Below are 26,059 nucleotides of genomic sequence, written 5' to 3' on the forward strand. Positions count from 1 at the left end.
ACCTCATCGGATTCCCCTATCAGCTGTTTAAAACATGACGTCGTACGATATTGACATTACTGAAAGCAGAGGAGTTTGAGGTTAGGTCTATTAATTACGTCTGTTAGCAAATAAGAATGTGTAATTGCTTCATGCGTCTTAATTGAAGAGGAAGAAACGAAAGAAATATTGGTTACATAATATATTTGCAAGAAATGACTTGATTACTGTAATGGGAACACCTCAAATTATATAATTCTTCGCAATTTTCTACACGCGAAATAAGTTTTCCGTCTGCCATTTTGGCGCGACACTGAACATGGCACAACATAATAGTAACAGTTGAGCAATTAAAATTGATTTATTAAAGAAGACCATGATCGCACGCATCGGAAAAGTTGCCCATCCGAGAAATGTGGACGGATTTGCAGTGAGGCGATGCGTCCGATACGATGTAGTGAACGCGGTTACATAACAATTACAGCAAAGATAGTCTTTTTCCGATCCGTGCGATACGATGTAGTGAACGCTTAAGGTACGGTCACACATCGCTACTTTTGCAGCGCTACTTTTATACTGCAGCTGCAAAAGTTGCGTGTCGTGTTCACATGTAAGCCAAAAGTTGCACGCCGCACGCTACTTTTCGTGCTGCGCAACCCGAGTGCTGCAAAAGTTGCAACTGCAGGTTGCAAGTCTGTTCACATACAAGGCGCTACTTTTGCAGCCGCAGTCATGCTGCAGGTTTCCATCTCCGTGTTGACTTCTCAATATACATTTTGTGGTTATGTTCGCATTATTAAGAAACTCATGCGAAAGCTTTCTTAGCTATTATTTGCTTTTCTGTCGTATCTAGTATTCAGAAATTGACATTATTTTTACTATAAAGCGTTTAAAAACGCCTTTATACTTAAATGATAACCAACAGTATATTCACGTAATCAATGTTGGCAACCCTTCTGTTTGGAACTACGCTACGGAAAATTTAAAAAATGAATTATATCGTCACTAATTATGCTCAGACTGTGTTGTGTATTTAATAACTGTTATAAATAATTTATTTTCATCACATTTAACATTAAAATATATCCAAACAATAAAAGTATCAATGGCACATTTGGGTGGTAACAATGGTTGCAACCGCAGCAAAAGTTTCAACAAAACCGATATCAAAAATGCTGCGGCTGCAACCCTGAGCACCCTGTTCACACGTCGCTACTTTTAAGTTGCGTGCAGCATGGAAAAGTAGCGGGCAGCAGGGTCGGGTTGCACCGTTGTTCACACGTCGCAGTACAAGAGTTGCGCAGTTTTTTGTACTGCAGCGCTGCAAAAGTAGCGACGTGTGACCGTACCTTTACCTTTACAAGACAAAATTAAAATTCTTTCAATCACTTATTATCATAACACACTGTTCTCTTAAAGTGCCTGAAAATGTTGAGAATTAAATCAATGCTTTTCCCAAAACATGCTATGAAATGTTTAATATAAGACAATTTTTATCTCGAAAAGAAGCAAAAAAGAGCAAAATTATATTAAACTTTTTTGTTTGAAATATCTTAAATAATAACCTTCTGAAATAATGACATTACTTACAATTCATTCTGTATATAGGAATAAATATTGCATTTTATATTATCAGCCATTGCCAAGGTCTTGGAGAAGCGTGGCAGAACTGCATGTCATTGCAGCTGATGATTGTCATCAGAGAGTTGGCACTCTTGTCATTGACCAAGGCACTATGAAGGGACTCATATTAGATCCAACTGTCTGTTTGGAACGGGGTATGCAACAAGCTACCCTGGTAGATCAAGATGACAGTGTCTGAACTTTGTTTGGCATATCTTGCACATAAGTTTCAAATTCTTCTATCTAATTGGACAGTCACTAGATTATCATTTGGGGCTAGAGGTTCAATTTCAAAATTTACTGTCATTAAAAGTTCCAAATTTTTAAATAGACCAAATTATACTCCAAATTCTTAAGGATGCATTGCAAATTTTACAGTAGGCTATCGTATATATTTTAATATGTGTCAATTTTATATATATATATAATATTTGTATTTTGTAATGTTTTTCACAGGTTATACTGCAGAGTAAAAATTAACTGAAGTTCACTGTTTTATAAGTTTAATTTTTATATGTTTTTAAATTATTTGTATGACACTTCTGGATCCCCGAAATCATTGTCTATTTGAGAACAGATGATTTATTATTAATACTTACATAACTTCTTATTGCAGAATGAAAGTGGAGTTGCTGTAGAAGATAGAGTTGCGTTTGCTTGTACTTTCCTTTCCGACTCAAAACTACATGAATATTTGAAACATTTGACAGTTAAACTGACTGAAGAAGGAGATTTGGCTGGGATATTGCTTACAGGTTAGTTGGTCCACTTTTATTATTTTAAATAAAGCCTTGTTTAATTTTGTAGCGAATTACACACTTAATAAATAAAGATACAATATAATTTTTAACAGAATCCGTTTTAAATGAGCTAAGCAAATTTCGTCATCGCTTCATACAATTTTAGCTTATTATGGAAATATTGTCATCATCATCCATAGTGCTACAGCCCGGATCGGGCCTCGGCTTCCTTAAGAATTCTTCTCCATCGGTCTCGATCTTTAGCCACCGTCCACCAGTTCTTCACTCCAAGCCTCTTAATGTCGTCCATAACACAGTCCAGCCATCGTAGCTTTGGCCTTCCAACTCTTCTTCCTCCAGCAATCCCATATTCCATCACCTTCCTAGGTATTTCACATTCATCCATTCTCTTAACATGCCCTGCCCATCTCAGACGAGCAATCTTAATGGATGTTATTATATCGGGAGACTCATAAAGCTGGTATAATTCGTTGTTATATCTTATTCTCCAAGTTTCACCATCCCTTACAGGTCCAAAAATCCTTCGCAATATCTTCCTTTCGAATGCGGCCAATCTAAATTTATCCCTTTCGCTAAGAGGCCATGTCTCTGATGCATAGGTCAACACTGGTTTTATTAGGGTCTTATATAGTCTACATTTTGTGCCACGAGATAGCAATCTTGATTTAACTTGTTTTTGTAGCCCATAATAACACCTATTGGCGCTTTGTATTCTTCTACTTACTTCCTCTGAGATATCATTGTTACTATTAACTAGTGATCCAAGATATACAAAGCTCTGGACTGTCTCAAATTTGGCATCATCAATCTCAATGTACGTAGAAGTTTTATTATTATTTTTGTTATTGACTACCATGTATTTTGTTTTGTTTCCATTAATTTTTAATCCCATATTTCCAGCTGCATCTCTTAGATTTCTGAAGGTTTTTATTAGATCTCTTTCTGACCTTGCTATTATGTCAATATCATCCGCAATGGCTAATATTTGAACAGACTTATAAAAGATGGTACCTCTTGTATGTATTTTTGCTTCCCGCACTATCTTTTCTAATGATATATTAAACAATAGGCATGCAAGAGAATCACCTTGTCTGAGTCCATCCTTGGTAGTAAACTTATTAGAGAGGTCCGTTTGTATTTTCACACAACATTGATGGAAATATTGTAGTCTTAGAAATAAAGTATTAATTTTACATGTCACTAGTAATGTGAGGATCTTGAAACCCTCACCATGGCTCAGATTTACACTAAGTTAGAATTTAAACAGGTTTTCACATAAAAGATTAACGCCTTTTGCAGATAAAAGATATAAAAAAATGTCACAGTATCATTAAATATTAAACTTAGAATTCAAGATAAGATAAAATACTTCATGCAAGCACTTAACGTTACTTTTTGTAATGGATAGGACTATTTTAATTTTGAAAGTAATTCATGTGAATCTCTTTAATCCTTGAGACTTTTATAAAAAAGTCATTAATTGAGTTTGAGGAAGTTATGTTATTTTTCAATAACGTCCTATTATTTTTGGTGTAGAAATTACCATATTCCATGTTAATTATTCCTGCATACATTGTCTTGGTACTAAATATACTGAATACTGTATATTACAACACTTGGGAGAAGTTAGAGATGGATGTACAACGACATGCCAAAACTACTACTGTAATACTTTGTAGCAAAGATACTGAGGGCATTTCTCAAAGCCCAAGTCTATGCTACACGCTAATAACTAGCAGCTACCTGACTTGTAAACTACACACTAGAGAGCCTTTGAACATGTATGCTGGAATCATGGTCTACTTCATAGACTATTTTTCTGAAAGCCATGAAATTACGGTATAGCACTAAAAAAAGAAGGCAGTGGCCTAATGCAGTTTAATTATGAGTTATTAGCTGTTATTTTTTAATTTTAATTCTGTGATTATGAACTGTTTTCCAGTAAAGTTCATGGAACTTAATTCTCAGGTTTATGAATAGAATGGTAGTTTCCTCAGATTCTAGAAAAGAAACTTAGAAAGATGTAGACATCTAAGAGATGTTCAAAAGATATCTATGAAAATTACGTTTTGCTATCAAAATCTAAATATATGTGGAAAACATGAGGGCCTGAAATATTACAATATTTAAAAAATGTAATGGATATACCAACAATGTCAATGTTCCAAGTTAACGTTGAACTCACATTTTATTTCCATAGCGTCTTCAGATTTCATAACCCCCGATTGCTAATGAGGTATCCATGTTTGTTTAGTGTACAAGTCAACAGTACGGACTTGATTGCTATGCACTACGTAGCTTTGGATCATAATGTGGCTAACAAGAAAGACAGACTATGGCGCGAATTGGAGTCACATGGTTATCTCGGTCTAGTCATGGGCATTGTGACAATCGCCTAATATAAATACATGTTCAAAGTTCTAAAAAACAAAGGAGTTGTTATGTTAAACATTATAAACTTGTTCAATGTTGGCCATGATAAGACTAAGAATGTGACATCGCACCATAGCCCGTCTTTTTTGTTAGCCACAGAATCATAACTTCTGATGTCACATCCGGCTATTTACTGAACAATCTAGTTCACTTCAGCTGTAAATGTATCTTTGAGACACAGCCTATATACCATAGTTGTTTATGTATTAAGGAAGGTAAATAGTTTTAACTAGTCTGGGATGAATTTACAGTTAAGTAGTCCAAGACTTGCAAATTCTACTTAACTCACGAATTGCATATAATATTTCTTCCACTCCCACATTTTACGCAATGAAAATATATTTTTCTTCAATTTACATGATATAATATTAGAACTGTTAGGATGGTCGTCGAGTTTTGAGTATTGTTTTGTTTGTTACTATTCGACTATTGAATGAAGAAACATATATTCATTTTCACTATAAGAGAATTCCACGTTAAGAAAAAAGCATTGAGCATATGTGGCTATTCCATCAAATGGCCAGTTGCCATAGAAACGTCTACCTACCACATAGCTTGTACAATGTACTGGGCAAGGCCCATAAAACCAATGCTTTTTCCTTTGTGTGGAATGCTCATAGGAAAGTATAATGTGACTTATGTCCCATCGTCAATAGCAACCAATAATATCACGGTAAAATTCATTTACTTCCCTAAAAATAAGGTAATTAATTACAGAATACTTAACTGCAGTGGGAATAAAGAAAATCTATATTTACAGTAAAATCTCATAACATATCAAAATACACAAAGTTTGTCATGGTTTAATATGTGTAATGATGTAAAATTATTGTTTTATGTTCTTGTATTAATCAGGTACAAGTATTGAAGGAGTTCACCTCTTGCAGAGATATCTAGATGTAACAGGAGACGTGCAAAGTGTGAGCTTATTGGCTATGAGGGCATTCCCTCCTGAACTTTTACAAGACTCATCTGTACAAACTTGGATTGCTAGGTATGAAGAGCAAGATAGAATTCTTGTCATGGTTTAAAACTTAGGTGTAAGTAACAAATCGTGGTCAGTCATGAAATTAAGGAAATGAGATTATAATGAGAAAGTATGATTTTATTACTTACTTCAAATATCTTGGATCAACAGTACAAATATAAATGATACTTGGGAGGAAATTAAATGCAGAATAAATATGGGAAATGCCTGTTGTTATTCAGTTGAGAAAAAATATACACTAGAAAATGTTATACCAAAAATTTAGTGCATGTAGTTAATATAAATTATATTTTATGTATTTAATATTGGAAATCTAATATGGCTGTCAATAAAGGATTTGTATGAGTAAGTCAGTTTTTAAGGAGCTAGTTTTTTTCTTTTTGTTTTTATAAAACAGTTATATTACCGGTTGTTCTGTATGGCTGTGAACCTTGGACTCTCACTCTGAGAGAGGAACATAGATTAAGGGTGTTTGAGAATAAGGTGCTAAGGAAAATATTTGGGGCTAAGCAGGATGAAGTTACAGGAGAATGGAGAAAGTTACATAACGCAGAACTGCACGCATTGTATTCTTCACCTGACATAATTAGAAACATTAAATCCAGACGTTTGAGATGGGTAGGGCATGTAGCACGTATGGGCGAATCCAGAAATGCATATAGAGTGTTAGTTGGGAGACCGGAGGGAAAAAGACCTTTGGGGAGGCCGAGACGTAGATGGGAGGATAATATTAAAATGGATTTGAGGGAGGTGGGATATGATTATAGAGACTGGATTAATCTTGCACAGGATAGGGACCGATGGGGGGCTTATGTGAGGGCGGCAATGAACCTTCGGGTTCCTTAAAAGCCATTTGTAAGTAAGTAAGTATTTCATGGTAATATTTACCCTTAACAGCCAACTAATAGGTTCTATTTAATGTAGCTTTACCATATCAAGCAGAAATTTTAAAGAAACTTGTTGCGGTGTGTATTTTATTCACAATTAGAAGCAAGTTTTAGTGAAGAAGTATGTTGTACCTGTATTTCTGCCATTTTTATATTTGCTATTGTTCTTAACTTAATTTACAATCATTACAAAACTCGTATGAATACAAATAGATATTGCTCGAGTAAAATGCAATTGTGATTCATTAATGTTATCATTATTTTCGTATTTGTAGTTACCGCACTCTCTTGGATGCCTGGCACCTGTGGAACCAACGAGCTCACTTCGACATAGTCCTCAGTGCCTCTTGTCCAAATGACAAACCACCACAGCAAGTGTTTGTTTCTTGTAATTTCTGTGGAAAAAGCATCTCAGCCCAAATGCAAGGACTTAACAGGAATAGAAGTGCTTATGCCCGTCTTGGAGCCACATCACAGAAGCTGAAGGCAAGTTTCTCAGTAGCAGGAGGAACAGAGTTGTCAAGTGGAGTGACAAGTCTCATTGTTGCTTCATGTAGTATCGGTAAAACATACAAAAAGTATGTTGTGTGGATAAGCTTCAGGGCTTCTACCACGTTGTCTTGGTGTTATTGGCTGACGTTTCGACCGCTGTGTTGTGGCCATCTTCAGAGCAGTCATCCAACAACATGGTGTACATGGTGTGTGGATAAGCTTCAGGACTTCTACCGCGTTGTCTTGGTGTTATTGGCTGACGTTTCGACCGCTGTGTTGTGGCCATCTTCAGAGCAGTCATCCAACAACTGCTCTGAAGATGGCCACAACACAGCGGTCGAAACGTCAGCCAATAACACCAAGACAACGCGGTAGAAGCCCTGAAGCTTATCCACACAGCATGTACACCAGCCGTGGAAGCCTACGCGAACATTTATACAAAAAGTATGTTGATCTGAATAACTGAATTAGAGTGAATTCGTTTCGGTACCGTCAACGGTGGTAACATTGGCCCATTAAGGATAACTTTGGCCCAACAGAGATTACATATTTGAATTGTTATATCTCTCACAAAATACTGGCAGGAGCTGCTATCTATACAGTACAGTTGAAGCTATTAAGATATACCACACTTTGTGGGAGATATAAAAATTCAAATATATATTCTCTATTGGGCCAATGTTACCCCCGTTGACGGTAGTTTATTTGTTAACATGCTTGCCATTGAATCTAAAGTTCAGTCCAAACCCAGCTGAAGGTGATGTAACATTGAGAGCTATTACAGAATTTAGCATGTCTTTCTTCATAGATTTATGGCAAGTAAAGACGTCCTGTCTATGAATGGGAGAACGCCAGGCAAAATTTGAAGAAAAACAGTGGGTTGGCAAGAGTGATCCAAGTGCTCTTGGTTTTGTCCTAATCTCCACTATAATCCATACCAATCTATCAAGTAGGTTTAGCTGCAGTGGATTCCTGCAAGAGGAAACCAATGTTTCCACATTTTGAAGGTGGAGCAGATTACAATCTGTTTATAATATATTTTGAAATTATGTTCTTTAAAAGCAGTTTGTAAGTTTGATAAATAATAAATTTACACATCAAATATATATTGGTATACAAACATTTATAGCAGTAGTTATTATTATTATTATTATTATTATTATTATTATTATTATTATTATTATTATTAATAATAATAATTTATTTAATCTGACAGGATTAAGGCCATAAGGCCTTCTCTTCCATCCTACCAGATAGCACATATAAATACAAAAAAGAAATACAAACACTGATGAAAATGATACAACTTAAGTTAAAGCCCTATAGAGGATCAACAGAGTCAAAAGTACATTATAGTGCTCTCATCGAGCTAATACAACAAAAAGAAAGAAAACAGAGATAGCAATGATGTTATTGATAACTGACAATAATAATAATAATAATAATAATAATAATAATAATAATAATAATAAATACATTACATATTAATTTTCAATTTTACAACAGCATAGTTACAATATTTACTATATGTCATGGGTTAAGGTGAAGTTGCGCAACCCGACATGTGTTCAACAAACAATTCCACGAACTAGAATGTGATTTTTTAATTTAAATTTGAATTTTGATATTGTCCGACAGTCTCTGACGTGGTCAGGGAGAGAATTCCAGAGGCGTGGAATAGATATGCTGAAAGATGATGAGTAGAAGGATGTTCTGTGCAGAGGAATAGAGAGAAGGTACATGTTCTGGGTTCGAGGTAGTGAAAGGTAAACAAAACGAGATGCTAGGTAAGAGGGTGTGGAGGTGTGGATGATTTTAAATAGTAATAAGAGAGAGTTGAAGAATCTTCTTTCTTTAAGTGGACTCCAAGACAACAATTCTAGTGACAGTGTTACATGATCGAATTTTCTAATGTTACAAACGAAACGAACGCAGATATTGTGAACACGCTGTAGTCTATGGGCAAGATCAGTATTTAGATTCGTGAATAAAGAATCGCAATAATCGAAGTGAGGCATCACTAAAGTTTGGATCAGGTTCTTTTTAAGGCTGAGAGGTAAAACATTGGTTAAGTGTTTGAGGGAATGAATTATGGAAAAAGTTTTCTTACATATGTAGGTCACTTGACTTTGAAAATTTAAATTTGAATCTAAATATACCCCTAAATTTTTTACTGTCTTACTATATGTAATTGTAGTATTATTTATTTTGTATTTGATACAGTGGCTAGATCTATTTTGTTTAATGCTCGTTGGTGGCCTATTATTATAGCTTGTGATTTGTCTGGGTTTAGTCTGAGTCCAAATTTTTGCGCCCATTGAGCTATTGTTATGAAGTTACAGGAGAATGGAGAAAGTTACACAACACAGAACTGCACACATTGTATTCTTCACCTGACATAATTAGGAACATTAAATCCAGACGTTTGAGATGGGCAGGGCATGTAGCACGTATGGGCGAATCCAGAAATGCATATAGAGTGTTAGTTGGGAGACTGGAGGGAAAAAGACGTTTAGGGAGGACGAGGCGTAGATGGGAGGATAATATTAAAATGGATTTGAGGGAGGTGGGGTATGATGATAGAGACTGGATTAATCTTGCACAGGATAGGGACCGCTGGCGGGCTTAAGTGAGGGCGGCAATGAACCTTCGGGTTCTTTAAAAGCCATTTGTAAGTAAGTAAATATTATTATTGTTATTGTTGTTATTATTATTGTGTGTCCACCATTACGTATAAGAAATGCTGTGACGAAATATGTATCATATCATTCCTCAGTTTTGCACATTATGATGCTTTAAAACTGTATTTACAATAGTATTTACACAAAATGCTGCTTGACTACAGATTCACAGTATTTAATGCATTATTAAACTCTACAAAATACGACATTTATTTGCTATCAATCAATCAATCAATCAATCAATCAATCAATCAATCAATCAATCAATCTTCTCAATGTTTGCTGACAACATGAAGTCCACTGTAGTCTATTCAGTTGTTGTTTTTCACGAGAAATGAGGGGTATTTTGATCTGTGTTCATTATAGATGCCTGTTGCTAGTAGCCAGAGTTACGGTGTAGTCAATATATACTGCAGGGCTGTGTCTTCTGCAACTGGTATTGATGATTTTAATTTACTTCTTTTGTGGTTTATGGATGGACAGTATAGACGAATGTTCCAGATCTTCATCATGATTATTACACCACAGACAAGTAGGATTATCAGAAATGTGAAATCGGTGTAGGTACAATTGAATGACAATGTGACCTGTTCTGGCTCTTGTTAAAAATGTTTGAACATGTCTGGGGAAGTTTTTGTACATTTCCAGGTCATTTGCTATAAAGTGATATCTTTACAATTTTTCTTACGCACACAGATCATTACAATAAATAGACAGATATAAAAAAATTGATGTTCATATTAACTGTAAGTGTGGAAAGTTACTTGGAAATTTAATAATTGAGTTGCCATCCCTCCTGAATGTATGCTATCACACTATATGCGAGATAAAGCCATGCATGCAACATTCTTTGCCAACTGAGTGATTATTACGTACTGAAGACTGAGGCCTATTTAATTTTTCGGTAATCTGTTACTCAAGCTTTAATTTTGCAATGCTTTAGTTAGGTACAGTATTTATCTAACTGCTGTGAACGTCTAAAAATGTGCACAGTTTGAGAGGAGATTTCGACATGAGCTCATTAACAGTTTCCTTGTAAGTTTGAAAAAAAAATGTAATTACTCGCTTCTTAATTCGTGTTTTGAATGCTGAGGGCACTATGTTCCCACATATAGATTCAGAAATTTTTCATTAACTGTTGGAATACTCTGGTACAAGTTTATGAATATAATGCATGTGCTAAAGCGTTGATTTTTGACTGATTAATAATACATTATTGCAGCTTTGAAGTGACCTTATACTTGTGGTTTTAAAAATAAACTTTGTGTCTTCATGTATTTCAAATGAATCTGTAAGATCTTTTTTTTTTCTTTAACTTTCGTATGTTGGCAGTTAGCCCTAATTCCTCATAATAGAGGGTGTACTGAATCCCACAAAAATTCCCCAGTTTTCCAAATGTTACAATTATACAATAAATTATATCCTCATCCGAATGTTGATATTTTCAATATGAAATTTTCTAAATAGAAAATTATTTATCATCATATTTTACAGAATATTGTTAGTTAATTCCAAACTACTTTCACACCTTATTTTCAATTTCTCTTTTTTCTTTCTTTTCTTTTTTTTCAGTTTTTATTAAGAGTATGTTTCTTTTTCCTTGTTTATGTTTTATAAATTACTTTATGCTCGACCATTCCGAAATGTAGTAATTATACACCTGGTAGCAGACCTTTAATGCATGTCATTAAAGTACACCTACTCATTAAAGGTCAGGTCTTTCAGCCAATGACGACTCAGGTTACAACTGTTCAGCCAATGACAGGTCATCTTTCTACCGTTATAAAACCGCAAGTATCGATTATTCTCAGATATGCAATCGAAAGAAAATTAGCGAAAAGTCACGGAGGCTGGAAATCCAATACTGTCGCAGAAGGTTATGTTCTGTTACTATAATAATTAGCGTTAATTGTAAATAATATTCAAATAAATTCGATTTGTCATCTCGTTTTTCAATGTCTAATTTAATTTCACTGTTATCTCTGTAGGTTCTTATGGCCTAGCAAGGTCATTGTGGACATCTGTTCCTCGGAAAAAATCAATACTTTCGCGTCTGCGCACATCTCACAACATACGGGACATTGCTAAAAAATTAATAATATCAAGTTAGAAATATGGTCGAGCATAAAAAGTCGTATGAAACTCGCCTATAATGGTAATTAAGAAGCTCGTATGAAAATTATGAAACTCGCTTGCGCTCGTTTCATAAATATCCATACTCACTTCTTAATTACCTTCATTATAGGCTCGTTGCATAATGTAGTATTGTCAGTCTTGAACTTTGTAATTGGGCTTTGCCTGTTATGTTTAATAACAAATAAAAAAAAATAAATAAATAAATAAATATGTAAGTGAATCTAAAACTCCAGTTCTGTTAAATTTTCCGCAAAAAAAGAAAAGTCATGCTTCTAATCCAGGGATGCTCAACCTTATGAATACTGCAGGCCAATATTTTAAAAAATGTTCTTTTGGAGGACAGACATCCTCCAATAATAAATAATTTACTTAAATGTCATGCTAGTGATTACTGTAATTTATCTTCTTCTTCTTCTTATTTGGTATTACAGCCCAGGTGGGCCTTAACCTCCTCTATGGCTCTCTTCCATCCTTCTCTATCCATCGCCAACTCCCTCCAATTCCTTATTCCTAATCTATTCACATCCACTCGTACACAGTTCCACCATCTTGTTCTCGGTCTTCCTCTTAATCTGGTTCCATCTGGGTTGTTATTGAAGACAATCTTCACTTTCCTTGTTGTTTCCATCCTTGTGACGTGTCCCAACCATCTCAGTCTTTGACATCTTATGTGCGCCTCCAAATCCGATTCCTTGTACAGTTCGTATATCTCATTATTATATCTGGCTCTCCATCCATCCACTGTTTCAATTGCTCCGAATATCCTTCTTAAGATTTTCCTCTCAAATACTGCTAGTTGTTTGCATGTATTTTTATTCAGAACCCATGTTTCTGTACTGTAATTTATAGTAATTAATAATACATGTCTGTTCAAATATATTTTTTTTAAATTCTAAGTTTGAAACTTTACTATCAGGCCACATGAGGCCCACAGCCTGCAGGTTGTGCACCGCTGTTTTAATCTTAACATTGTTATTGCTTTCATAATAATTCTTCTACTATGGATTATTTTTGTCCCTCCAGATTTGTTTTGTAGTTGTTATTATATCTTGCTCTTAATATTCTTGAAAGCTGTATTGTAGATGTTAACAGTAGGTTCCCTTGGTTCCTTCTTTTTTTCAGTGTCTTTTTGGTTTCAATTAAAATTTTCTTAATTTGTTGCAGATGTCATCTTGCCCACAATGCCGCAAACCATTGCCTCGTTGTGCCATATGTCTTGTCCACATGGGAACACCTTCAGGGTTGCAGAACAACAATAGTACAAATAGTAATGGTCGTTCAGCAGCAGCTAGTAATAAGATGGCGGAGTTTTCGTCATGGTTTACATGGTGCCAGTCTTGCAGACATGGTGGGCATGCAGCTCATATGACGCACTGGTTCAGGTACAACACTTTTAATCCACTTTATTTATTACAAAAGAAAATAATTAAAATATGTATTCATAAACCTATTGATTTTCCATCTCAAAATTGGTTTCTAGACTTTAATGTACTTAACGTAAGACAAATTTATTACATTGTATTAATAAAATTCATACATAAAAATCGAAATAATTTTGAATTGTATTCTCATAGTTATGAAACAAAAGGTATGAATTCTTTGAGATTGTTTGAACCAAAATGCGACACTGTTACAGTATTTAATCATAGTAGTAATTTAGGCCCAAGAATATATAACAAATTTATATTTAAATATCCTAATATTGTCAATTCTAATAGTTCTAGTATTAAATTTAAGAAGTTATGTATGGATTTTATAAAAATTGAAAAATTGTAAATTTAAATTTATATACTATAATTGCATAGTAGACATAAGACAAATTGTATTGTATAATTATTAATTTCAATTCAGGAATCCGCCCCTGAGCACGAGTTATACTCTTTCAGGGGCGAGCTAAAGTTTCTCTGTATATTTTATATTTTTTGTTACAATTATTAGCAAAATAATAAATAAATGACTAACAATTAAATGAGTATGATCACTTAAATATTCATAGTTAGGGGCCAGATTCATATGTACTAAAAAACGTCAAAATATGCATGCATGTATGCACTTAAAAACCAGGATGTATGCACTGTTAAAATTAAGAAAAAAAAAAAAAAAAACTTAGGGCTGATTTCACCATCCATACTTAAATTTAAGTCTTTATTAAATCTTTGTTTAAGTAAAACTTACAAGGGAGGGTTTTTAGTAGGGCTTGATAGATTTGGCTGGAAGTATTAATGTACATTGATTTCAAGTTCCTGAAAACAATGGTGAAAGTCTCTCATTTCGGAATTGCATATTTGTGAAAATACGCGATTTTAAAAATCTGGATTGCATGTTGTTTTTGCACGCAGTTTGCTCATAATCTACTTGCAGAGAGCACTTATTCATTCATTTAGTGTTCTGCCCAAGGGCAGGTCTTTCACTGCAAATCCAGCTTTCTTCAATCTTTCCTATTTTCTGCTTTCCTCTTTGTCTTCTCATATGATCCGTATATCTTAATGTCGTTTATCATCTGATATCTTCTTCTACCTCGAACTCTTCTCCTGTTCACTATTCCTTCTAGTGCATCCTTCAGTGGGCAGTTTCTTCTCAGCCAGTGACCCAACCAATTCCTTTTCCTGATCAGTTTCAGCATCATTCTTTCTTCAGAGAGCACTTCTCCAAGATATTTGAATTTTTCCACTTCTTCAAAGGATAAATTTCCAATTTTTATATTTTCAGCCTCATGGTCTAGTGGTCAGAGCTTCTGGCTGTAGTTTATGAGGTCCCGGGTTCGATTCCCGGTTAGAGCACAGGAATTTTTCCTTAAAGGGGATTATTCCTCTGTTCGTCCATGGTCTGGAATTTAGGTTAAGTTTAGATTTAAGATCTCTCCTGGCACCACATTATCATAATCATCCTATCACATCATCGGGGTAATGTAACTCTGCCTTCCAGGCGCCCCAACCTCAGAAGTGGGTTACAACTAAGCCACGGCCAGGAGAGAAGACCAGAAATGTCGAAAAGACAACCTGGTGGCATTGGATTAAAAAAAAAAAATTTCATTTGGTACAATATTCTAGTGACGAGACATAATCATATACTTTGTCTTTTCGGGATTTGCTTCCTCCCCTCCTATCGTTTAACATTTCCCTAACTTATGCAAAATAATAAATACTGTATTTTGTTCAATTGTATTTCAGGGAACACTCAGAATGCCCTGTAACAGCCTGCACTTGCCGGTGTCTGTCTCTGGATGCAGCCAGCAAAGTGGCCTCTATAATCACTCATAAGGTGTGAAACTCTAGTCACATCTAAAACAGCAGCTACAGTAAGAGCAACATAAATAATGATAATAATAATAATAATACTTATATGAGTTTTTAGGTTTTCATGGTGACTGTGATCAGAATTAGGCTTTTGGGTATTCCACCGTGTCCTGAAACTTGACGTTTCGAAACTACATACAGGTTCCATTATCAGGCCAGATAGGTAAGACCAGAGGGGTCGCCAGCTAAACCAGATGACTGAGTGTAACAAGCCCAAGAGAACAGGAGACTGCCATGGTCTTACCTATTTGTCCTGATGATGGAAACTGTATATAGGTACAGTAGAACCTCTATTATCCGCAGTAATGAAGGGGATGAAGTGAACGGTTGATCGAAAAAATCGGATAATCCGTATCTTGAAAGGTTTTGTAATTTCCTCCATGGTCTTGTATTTAACTCGCTTTGTACTGGATCAGAAGTTCACTAATTTAAGTCTGGTTGTCAATGACTGGTTTTTAAAGGACAAGGAAGCCCTTTGTAATTACTGTCTCAGGAACGATAGGAATAAAGGAGTCTCATGTTGTAGATTTACATATTTTTTTACACTTTATTATTGTTTTTTTTATTAAATCCCGCAGTTGTAACTCCAATCTCATATTCTGATGCAAGATGAGCCACAGTTTCTCTTTCTCAAACCATTCAATTATTTCCATTTTTTTTAGATACTTAGGATAATATTAAAATGGATTTGAGGGAGGTGGGATACGATGGTAGGAACTGAATTAATCTTGCTCAGGATAGGGACCGATGGCGGGCTTATGTGAGGGTGAAAGTGAACCGCCGGGTTTCTTAAAAGCCATAAGTTGTTGTTTTCTAATGCCAGGCATTTGACAATAAAGTCATTTGACCTCTTGCACTCCAATATTTTTCAAAGATATTATCATGACCAGCCAATGAAGTGGTTAAATGGCAAGTTGTAGCCGATTTAAGTGAACACCATATTTTAACGTTTTGGTGGCTATTTCATTCACACACAACCCCGAATGTCTGGAGGACCACACCTGCTGTTGGTCGACGGGTCCATTGGACCTAGCTGGGAGATCTTGTTGATCACCAGCTTTCCCTCCTTAAGCCACTGGAGGACGAGCAGGTCAGCACTAGGAACAGAAAAGTAGAAAGAGGAGAAAGGAAAGGGAAATGAACCCCTAGGCCTCGAATGCTGTAATGCCGTCGGGGTCGAAGAAAGTAAGAGTTCAGTCAGAGGACTGGATAGGAAAGGGTAAAGAGGGAATTAGGTATTGGATAGAGGAAAATTATACCAAATTCAGTCATTAACTCATCAAGCTGACCAGTGCTAATGGATGAGTAGCCCCTCCCTTTAGTTCAGCTCGTAAAATTATGCTTACTAACAGCTGCATCACGGGAAGGTAGGGATGGGACATTGGGTATTTGTCCAGGTTGGTTCCTTAAAGCCTTCAATGGGAAGGATTAATGGCTCTCCCCCCTGTATCCGACAGATACCCTTTTGCAGCCTTAAAAGCCATAAGTAAATAAGCACAACACATTTTGTGTTAACTTCCGTGGAAGACATTTTATATACAATTTATATTACAGAACGGCAATTCGAACAATAGACAATGCTGTGCAACTATAAAGACGTGTAATAACACACTCTAGCAAAAACATATGTAGAACCTACTGATATGATGTACAAAACAGTACTTCATATAAGTTATTTATTTCTGAAGAAAAAAAAAAAGAGCGAGAAATAAACAGTCGGATAATCAGCCAATCGGTTAATAGGGTGACGGATAGTCTGGGTTCTACTGTAGTTCCGAAACATTGGAAATATCAGGTTCCAGAACACCAAAAGTCTAATTCTGATAATAGTAATATTTGTTGCATACTTGGTAATTCTGAAATATTGAAAAGGGCTATGAACTCCATTAGACTACACATAAATGAAAAGAGTGACGAGTACATATGAATGCAGGTAACAATTGAAGGGTTTTTTGGAAAAACAACCATAGTCCGAAAGCATAAATTTTCAGAAGAAACAAAAAAATTATCTGGCATGGGTGTTGTTGACACTTGAAGTATGAAATTCATCATGCCATTTCTTAAGGCGTTGTAGAAACTTGGGAAAACTGAAGCACTTTTATAACTTAAATTGCCTGGTGTTTAAATGCAGGTAACTGTGGACAATGGTTATTTTAAGAAAAAATACTCTGTTGTGGCTGAGTGTGCCTGTCTTTTAATCATATTTTAATTTATTATATTCTGCTTCCTCTCCTTTCATTGCTTACATTTCTTCCAAGGGTTACTTCTGTACCTAAAGATAACTCCATAATTAATACAATAATTCACTTGCTAAAATATTGTGAATTTTATTTCCACTCAACAATGGAATTTTATTCTTCCAACAATAATTCCTTTCTACAATTCACCTTAAATGCTCTTGTCAACAATAGGATTTTCACTCAACATAGTATTCGTTATAGCACTCCACTGACGACAATGACAATTTACTTGGACTATTACGAACAACAATGAACTATTAATCTTAACTAATATTTACAAAGCACTATTTACAAATCAGAACTATCAGTTCTCAGTTCACAGTTCTTCTAGCTCAGTCACTCGAGTTCACAGTATCTCGAACCACAGACCTTCAGAGACAGTTCACTGTACTCGAACTCAGGTCCCTCCAACTGCGGTCCACTGCACTCGAACTCAGGTCCCTCCAACTGCGGTCCACTGCACTCGAACTCAGGCCTTCGGATGCTGATACAGTTGCGGACGCACACTCGAGTCGAACTCCGGTACACAAGACTGGCTTGCTTGCTCTGGCTTACTCACTGACTGGCTGAATAAACTGAAAACTGCTCGAGTTCGCTGGCGTTTCTTCTTTTATAATCACAGCGACGTAGCCTCGAAAGTTCGACGCGTCTCCAGAGATTGCACTCCAGAGAAATCCAGAGCCCTCTCCTCTCTACCAGCACCAGATGCGCGCGCACTCTCGTCGCGTTGACGTAATACACCCCCTCTCTTCTCTCCGCTGCGCGCCGTCCCAAAGTGCTCCACACGATCTTCTCTCTCGCGGGACGCTGGTCGTGAGTTCGAATCTCACATCGCTGTCACAATATTTTTCTCTGAGGTGGCATCTGTCGCGTACATAAGAAGCAGTACTGCCAATCTACTACAGTTTAAAATTGTGTGGATAAATTTTTCAAGATGATATGAATGGGATATTTATAAATGCTATCATTGTCCTGGTGGGACAATAGCTGTTTCCACAAAAAAATTGTCTTTGGACTATGTGAAAACCACTGAAAATTTCCACTCCTATAATATAGGCCTATGGTGTTTTTTCTCCAAACAACTAATTCAATAGCTGATCGCTATAAAATGCTCACCATATGCTTAATATCTGAAATTTGCATTTTTTGGAGTATGGTTCTTTTAAACCTTCAATTGGATATGCAGCAGCAAAGACAACTACGCCCCTTTTTTGGTAATAAGTGTCAATTTGTGGCACACTTTTGTTTCATTGACTCTGTCATAAATTGATGGGAGTGTAAGTGAGATATAACTTTTGTGGTAGAAATTTAAATTGGAATATCTTAAAAACTTGTCAGATGTAGAATGAATTTGTGCTGTAAGTATAGAATGTTCTGTTGATGTAATTATTGAAAATCTGGAAAAGTCATGTATGACTTTATTCTGAATCACTTAGTAAATGTCATGTCCACTTCAAATGACTAATGCATTCTGGCAAAGAATTAGTTCACGAAGTTGTCATCTGGAACAGGGCTGTTGCAAGGTTTCTTGTTGCTTTCCATCTCATGATGATGATGATGATGATGATGATGTCCACACCTGTGGAGTAACAGTTAGTGCATCTGGCCGCAAAACCAAGTGGTTTGGGTTCGATTCCCAGTTGGGGCAAGTTACCTGGTTGAGGTTTTTTCCGGGATTTTCCCTCAACTCAATATGAGCAAATGTTGTTGTTTTCTAATGCCAGGCATTTGACAATAAAGTCATTTGACCTCTTGCACTCCAATATTTTTCAAAGATATTATCATGGTCAGCCAATGAAGCACAGATTTTGAGGTGTTCCGAATCCATTGCATATATAAATGGCAAGTTGTAGCCGATTTAAGTGAACACGTTTTTTAACGTTTTGGTGGCTACTTCATTCACACACAACCCCCAGAATGTCTGGAGGACCACACCTGCTGTTGGTCGACGGGTCCATTGGACCTAGCTGGGAGATCTTGTTGATCACCAGCTTTCCCTCCTTAAGCCACTGGAGGACGATTTTAGTGCCATAGCAGGTCAGCACTAGGAACAGAAAAGTAGAAAGAGGAGGAAGGAAAGGGAAATGAACCCCTAGGCCTCGAATGCTCTAATGCCGTCGGGGTCGAAGAAAGTAAGAGTTCAGTCAGAGGACTGGATAGGAAAGGGTAAAGAGGGAATTAGGTATTGAATAGAGGAAAATTATACCAAATTCAGTCATTAACTCATCAAGCTGACCAGTGCTAATTGATGAGTAGCCCCTCCCTTTAATTCAGCTTGTAAAATTATGCTTACTAACAGCTGCACCACAGGAAGGTAGGGATGGGACATTGGGTATTTGTCCAGGTTGGTTCCTTAAAGCCTTCAATGGGAAGGATTAATGGCTCTCCCCCCTGTATCCGACAGATAGCCTTCTGCAGCCATATGAGCAAATGTTGGGTAACTTTCGATGCTGGACCTAGGACTCATTTCGCTGGCATTATCACCTTCATCTCATTCAGATGCTAAATAACTTAAGATGTTGAGAAAGTGTCGTAAAATAACCTACTAAAAAAAAAAGATGATGATGATGGCGGCGAAATGAGCCTGAGAACCAAATGCCGAAAGTTATCCAACATTTACTGAAAGAGTTGAGGAAAAACCCCAGAAAAAACTTCAACCAGGATTTGATACCAGTGTTTTGTGCTCAGGCACACTGACCACTACTCCAGGTGGTGGGAAATAAACCATTAGAATACAAAAAAACGAAGAAAGTGATCTCTATATGGTTTCTATAAAAATTGCAACCTTCGCCTTCTCACCCCATTATGTGAATGAGCAAAACATGAAACGATCTTTTGAGGAATGTAGTGTGACTCCTGCTGTATTTTCTCATAGTTTCTAACAAGCTCACCTAAATACATTGTACAGTCTTAGACACAAAAAATTACCGATCTCCTGTAGTCTGAATTTGTCTAAGTCCACTTCAGACAACACCTGGTTCACATGATTAGGGATGCATGTTTATTTTGCACCTGAATTATTATTGAATATATCTTTATTGTAGATTAGTTATAAGAGTTGAGCTATAAACAGACAGAAAAAGCAACAAACAAACAAACAAAACAAAGGAAAAACAGAGCCTAGTCATGCATAAAAAATTCGTTCACCTGTAAACCTAAGCTGTCATGAAATCAACCAAAGTCTTCCGAAGGGGACTTAGCATATGGTAGCCGGTCAATTTATTTTGTCTAAGACTGTACATTTGCAAATAATATACCTCAACTGGGGATCCACAAATCTTGAGCAACAGAGCCCAAAGACTCTACACTACTGGGTGTTCAGTTCAAAGTGTGTCATGGCTCACTGTATGCCGTCATGTGGCTAGCTGATGAGCCTAGAGAATTCAATCTTCCTACACTTCTGCAGAGGCGTATTACCTATATGCAAGAGAAGTTGCCTAGCAAGTACGGCATTCATTCTGAAGAGTAATTACCGATACGTACGGTAACGCCTATAGTGCCAGGAATGTGAACTGTTTGGAAACACATACTGAGGTGAGTTTTTTTCTTACTGTCAGGATATGGGGAGAGGGTTAAGACGATTACTTACATACAGTATTTGTTGACATTAACTTCGACGGTCAACATGGACACAGAGCATTTGATTTGTATTGTGGAATGTTGCCGTACGCAACCGATGATAACAAATACTCTGGGTACGACTTGCCTGCACAAAACACAGTTCGAAAGAGGTTATGGTAACACATAGACCGTACAGACCGCCATCTGTTGCTACGACGTTCAAGTTATACCGTACACGTTCTTAAGTTCAGATTGAACGCCTTGATTAATAAGCAAATTCTCTGATATAAAAGCTGAAACTCGCTTCAAATCGCTGACTCACCAACAGTGACGTCATGACACACTTTGAAATGAACACCCAGTAGAATCATATTTTCATTTTATTAGATTTACACTTTTACATTCAATAGAAAACATTACTTTATTTATACATTTTAGTTGTCTTTACTCTGTTATTGGAGGATGCTTTGGAAGGGAGTTCTCAGTACTGCAGACTTTAAGAAACAATGATATAAACATTTTGTATTGTCGGCTGGACTGACATACTGTGACTTTTGTTCTCTATTTTCACATGTAAGCACTTACTGGTTACACCATTATCCAATATAATAAATAATGTAAATTACATTGTTCTGTGTACAGTAAATACTAAATCTTCAATCAATCGATATTCCCATCATTCCTAGGTGGAACATAGAGCTCTCAGAAAGCTTCTCCATCTGACTCTATTCCTGGCCAACTCCTTGATCTCACTCCATGTCTTCCCCATCGTTTTTGCTTCTGTGAGAACAGTTCGTTTCCATGTTATCTTGGGTCTGCCAATTCCTCTGCTGCCCTGCGGATTCCAATCCAATGCCTGCCTTCCTGGTGGGGTCATCTGGAGGTCGGCGAAGTGTATGTCCCAGCCATCCCCACTTCCTATGCCGAATTTCAAGTTCAGCTGGTTTTTGTTTAGTTTTTAACCAAAGGTTTTCGTTGGATATCTGGACCGGCCAGAATATTTTTAATATGTTTCTCAAACATCTATTAATAAAAACTTGTAGTTGCTTGATAATAGTTTTGCGGTCTTACTAATAAAAACTCTATAGCTGTCTTATACTTATACAATGAGTAGCTCGTTTATACGTCGTGTGTAAATTCCTTACTAATAATCACTACATACGTCGTGTATAACAGTATAACTGTTACACAGCTATGTCATAGTTTTGTTACGAAAGATAATAGAATACCTGAGGTTCTCTATTGCATCCGGTAGAGCGCTCTAGTGTGGCGTGTTAAGTATCGATAGTACAACTGGCTCTAATCAATTACCATACTATATTTTGGTCAAAGAGTACAAGCTACAGTAATATTATTCTAATTATTCTGTGCTCTTTGGTTTGTTTTTCTTTGGTTACTAGGCAACCATCATCATAAAATGACAGTCGATACAAACAGCTGTTAGAGGGGCGGCCATTTTTTCTCTATATACAACGCTTAAACAAGGGGTTTCGTGTATATAACTACTGCAAAGCAATTCCCATTGTATAGTTACAGCCTGTTTATACATCCATTGCTTATGCATGGTTTATTAGTAAAGTTTTCTGTCTCAACTATGCATAAGTCTAGTATAAAAACTATACACGGTTTATTAGTAAGACTGCTAGTTATTTTCCAGGAAATACTAAATCTTAGATAACATAAATGGCCTCTTCAATTATTGTTATCCAGAGTTTATTGTTCTCTCAGTCTGTTTTTAATCCATGTAAGAGATCTGATATTAATCTCCCAAGATGAGTTAATCAAGGGTCTACATCTGCACAATCAGTCTCTCCTATGGCAGAGAGCTGTCTGCTGGTAAAGTGTAATCCACTTTCACGATTACGTGTACATACCTATGATTTATAATAGATTCCCGAACTGATAACCATCCACCTGTATTCATGCATCTTCTTATCTTCGGAATATATTCCTGGAAACCCTGTGAAGCTCTTAATATGAAATGTTAAGAATTTGCAGTCTGGCTTCAAAGGGTATGGTACTGCATTCCTAAAACGTAATGACTTTTAAGAACTGCCCTGTATAGCACCAGCTTCATCCAATTTATCCTGAACTGAAATATACTTTTCTTATTTCCTTTTTATCTAACACAGTGTCACATGGTCGAAATTTCTCCATTAATTGTTCACTGTTTTCTTGTCAAAGAAGTGAAGAATTCCGAAACTTCTTACGGAATTTCTTGTGGCACTTTCTCCACTAAGATCACTTCATGAGTGCCTCAAAAATAAAAGACTATATTTTATTTTGATGTACAGAACATGTAAATGTTATGAAGTGGCACAGCAGAAACCAAAATGATGAAGTGACCACAAATCTGAGCAAAAATATGATTCTGATCCAGGGAGATGCACTATCACCTTTACTTTTTAACTTCGCTCTAGAATATGCCATTAGGAAAGTTCAGGATAACAGGCAGGGTTTGGAATTGAACGGGTTACATCAGCTTCTTGTCTATGCAGATGACGTGAATATGTTAGGAGAAAATCCACAAACGATTAGGGAAAACACGGAAATTTTACTTGAAGCAAGTAAAGCGATCAGTTTGGAAGTAAATCCCGAAAAGACAAAGTATATGATTATGTCTCGTGACCAGAATATTGTACGAAATGGAAATATAAAAATTGGAGATTTATCCTTCGAAGAGGTGGAAAAATTCAAATATCTTGGAGCAACAGTAACAAATATAAATGACACTTGAGAGGAAATTAAACGCAGAATAAATATGGGAAATGCGTGTTATTATTCGTTTGAGAAGCTCTTATCATCCAGTCTGCTGTCCAAACATCTGAAAGTTAGAATTTATAAAACAGTTATATTACCGGTTCTTCTGTATGGTTGTGAAACTTGGACTCTCACTCTGAGAGGGGAACATAGGTTAAGGATGTTTGAGAATAAGGTGCTTAGGAAAATATTTTGGGCTAAGTGGGATGAAGTTACAGGAGAATGGAGAAAGTTACACAACACAGAACTGCACGCATTGTATTTTTCACCTGACATAATTAGGAACTTAAAATGCAGACGTTTGAGATGGGCAGGGCATGTAGCACGTATGGGCGAATCCAGAAATGCATATAGAGTGTTAGTTGGGAGACCGGAGGGAAAAAGACCTTTAGGGAGGCCGAGACGTAGATGGGAGGATAATATTAAAATGGATTTGAGGGAGGTGGGGTATGATGATAGAGATTGGATTAATCTTGCACAGGATAGGAACTGATGGTGGGCTTATGTGAGGGCGGCAATGAATCTTCGGGTTCCTTAAAAGCCATTTGTAAGTTGTAAGATCAAAAAGAAGGCATTCAAATGTTCTTTCACTGAAGAATTTTTATCAGAAGGAACAAAATGTGCAAGTGGAACAAAACCTGTTCTTCAGGAAACAGTAAAATGAAAAGTAAATATATGTTGTTGTTGTTGTTTTCTAATGCCAGGCATTTGACAATAAAGTCATTTGACCTCTTGCACTCCAATATTTTTCAAAGATATTATCATGGCCAGCCACTGAAGCACAGATTTTGAGGTGTTCCGAATCCATTTCTTGGTTTGAGTTGCACAATGGACAGTTAGGAGACTGATATATTCCAATTCTATGCAGATGCTTGGCCAAACAGTCATGGCCTGTTGCCAATCTAAATGCAGCTACAGACGATTTTCGTGGTAAATCGGGAATCAACTGTGGATTATGATGCAGAGAGTTCCATTTTTTCCCTTGAGATTGTGTTATCAAATTTTGTTTGTTGAAGTCTAAGTATGTAGATTTAATAAATCTTTTCACAGAGTAATACGTAGATTTAGTAACAGGTCTGTAAGTAGCAGTGCTGCCCTTCTTTGCTAAAGCATCCGCATTCTCGTTTCCCAGGATTCCACAATGGGAAGGTATCCATTGGAATACAATTCTTTTATTGAGTGCTATTAGTTGAGAGAGCATTTTATTTATTTCTGCTATTTGAGATGAAGGTGTGTGTCTAGAGACTATTGATAGAATAGCTGCTTTGGAGTCTGACAATATAACTGCATTCTTAAATTTATTGATGTGGCATAGAAGATTCCTGAGACTTTCACTTATTGCAGTGATTTCTCCATCAAAACTTGTTGTTCCATATCCAAGAGATCTATAAAGTGAGAAGAGACAGCACGTAACACCTGCACTGGCACCTTGTTCCCTGGAGATCAAGGATCCATCAGTGTATAAATGAAGCCAATTTTGTGGAGGGTACCTAATATTAATTGTCTCTAAAGACAATTGTTTCACTATTTCAGTGTTTACTTCTGATTTCAGTATTTCTTGTGTTAAATTTAGATTATACTCTGTATTTAATAGTGTCAAAGGGTTTGGTTTAATTTGTAAGTTTTCTTTTAAATTCAGGACGTTGATTTTCTGTTTTAATAATTCTTGAACCATGGATATGAAACTTTTTTGAGTATTTAATCTACGGAGAGGACTGTATGAATGCCAATTGTTTCCTGGTAATCTGATAAGTTTTTCATACTGAATCAGTGCTTTTTCTTCTATTGTCATTTTGATGCTGTTAATATTAGTGAGGAATCTCATAGAATCTATTGGAGTTGTTTTGATTCCACCAGTGATGAGCCTGAGAGCTTGGTTTTGAACACGTTCTATTTCGTTTATGAAAGTAAATATATTTAATCATTATCAGGGGACCAAAATCTACTCTGAAAACAAATAACAAATGAAACAGATGTCCTTATGTTTACTATGTAAAGGACTAACAAAATCCAAATTTTGAACTCCCAAATAAGAAATATTTTCAAACCCAAGTTTTTCATAGAAGATCTCAATTTTTAATTTTTTTGTTACATTCACAAGACGTAAAAAAACATTTCTATGCATTCATTTTATGAAATATCTCATTTATTCACTTTCAAAAAATTTTTAGAATTTTTGAAAATGTTATTTTGCTATAATCCATGAAAAAAAAAATTAATAA

The 26,059-nt window shown here is 36.1% G+C and overlaps 1 protein-coding gene across 2 annotated transcripts in view; it reads left to right on the forward strand.

Annotated features, from left to right (window-relative positions):
* Positions 1-26,059, forward strand: part of mio (GATOR complex protein mio) — a 114,431-nt gene that overhangs the window by 39,247 nt on the left and 49,125 nt on the right. The window contains exons 10-14 of one of the 2 annotated variants that reach the window (XR_011335753.1): positions 2,219-2,357; positions 5,652-5,790; positions 6,947-7,157; positions 13,145-13,362; positions 15,151-16,230. Coding sequence is in view for 1 of the 2 variants with exons in the window: in XM_069844539.1 (XP_069700640.1) it covers positions 2,219-2,357; positions 5,652-5,790; positions 6,947-7,157; positions 13,145-13,362; positions 15,151-15,247 (804 nt within the window). In the remaining variant the exon portion in view is untranslated. Of the gene's footprint in view, positions 1-2,218; positions 2,358-5,651; positions 5,791-6,946; positions 7,158-13,144; positions 13,363-15,150; positions 21,705-26,059 lie in introns of those variants that run through there. The other variant, XM_069844539.1, reaches the window with a different exon arrangement.

The sequence above is a fragment of the Periplaneta americana genome, chromosome 13 (genome assembly GCF_040183065.1).
Source record: "Periplaneta americana isolate PAMFEO1 chromosome 13, P.americana_PAMFEO1_priV1, whole genome shotgun sequence".
Lineage (NCBI taxonomy): Eukaryota > Metazoa > Arthropoda > Insecta > Blattodea > Blattidae > Periplaneta > Periplaneta americana.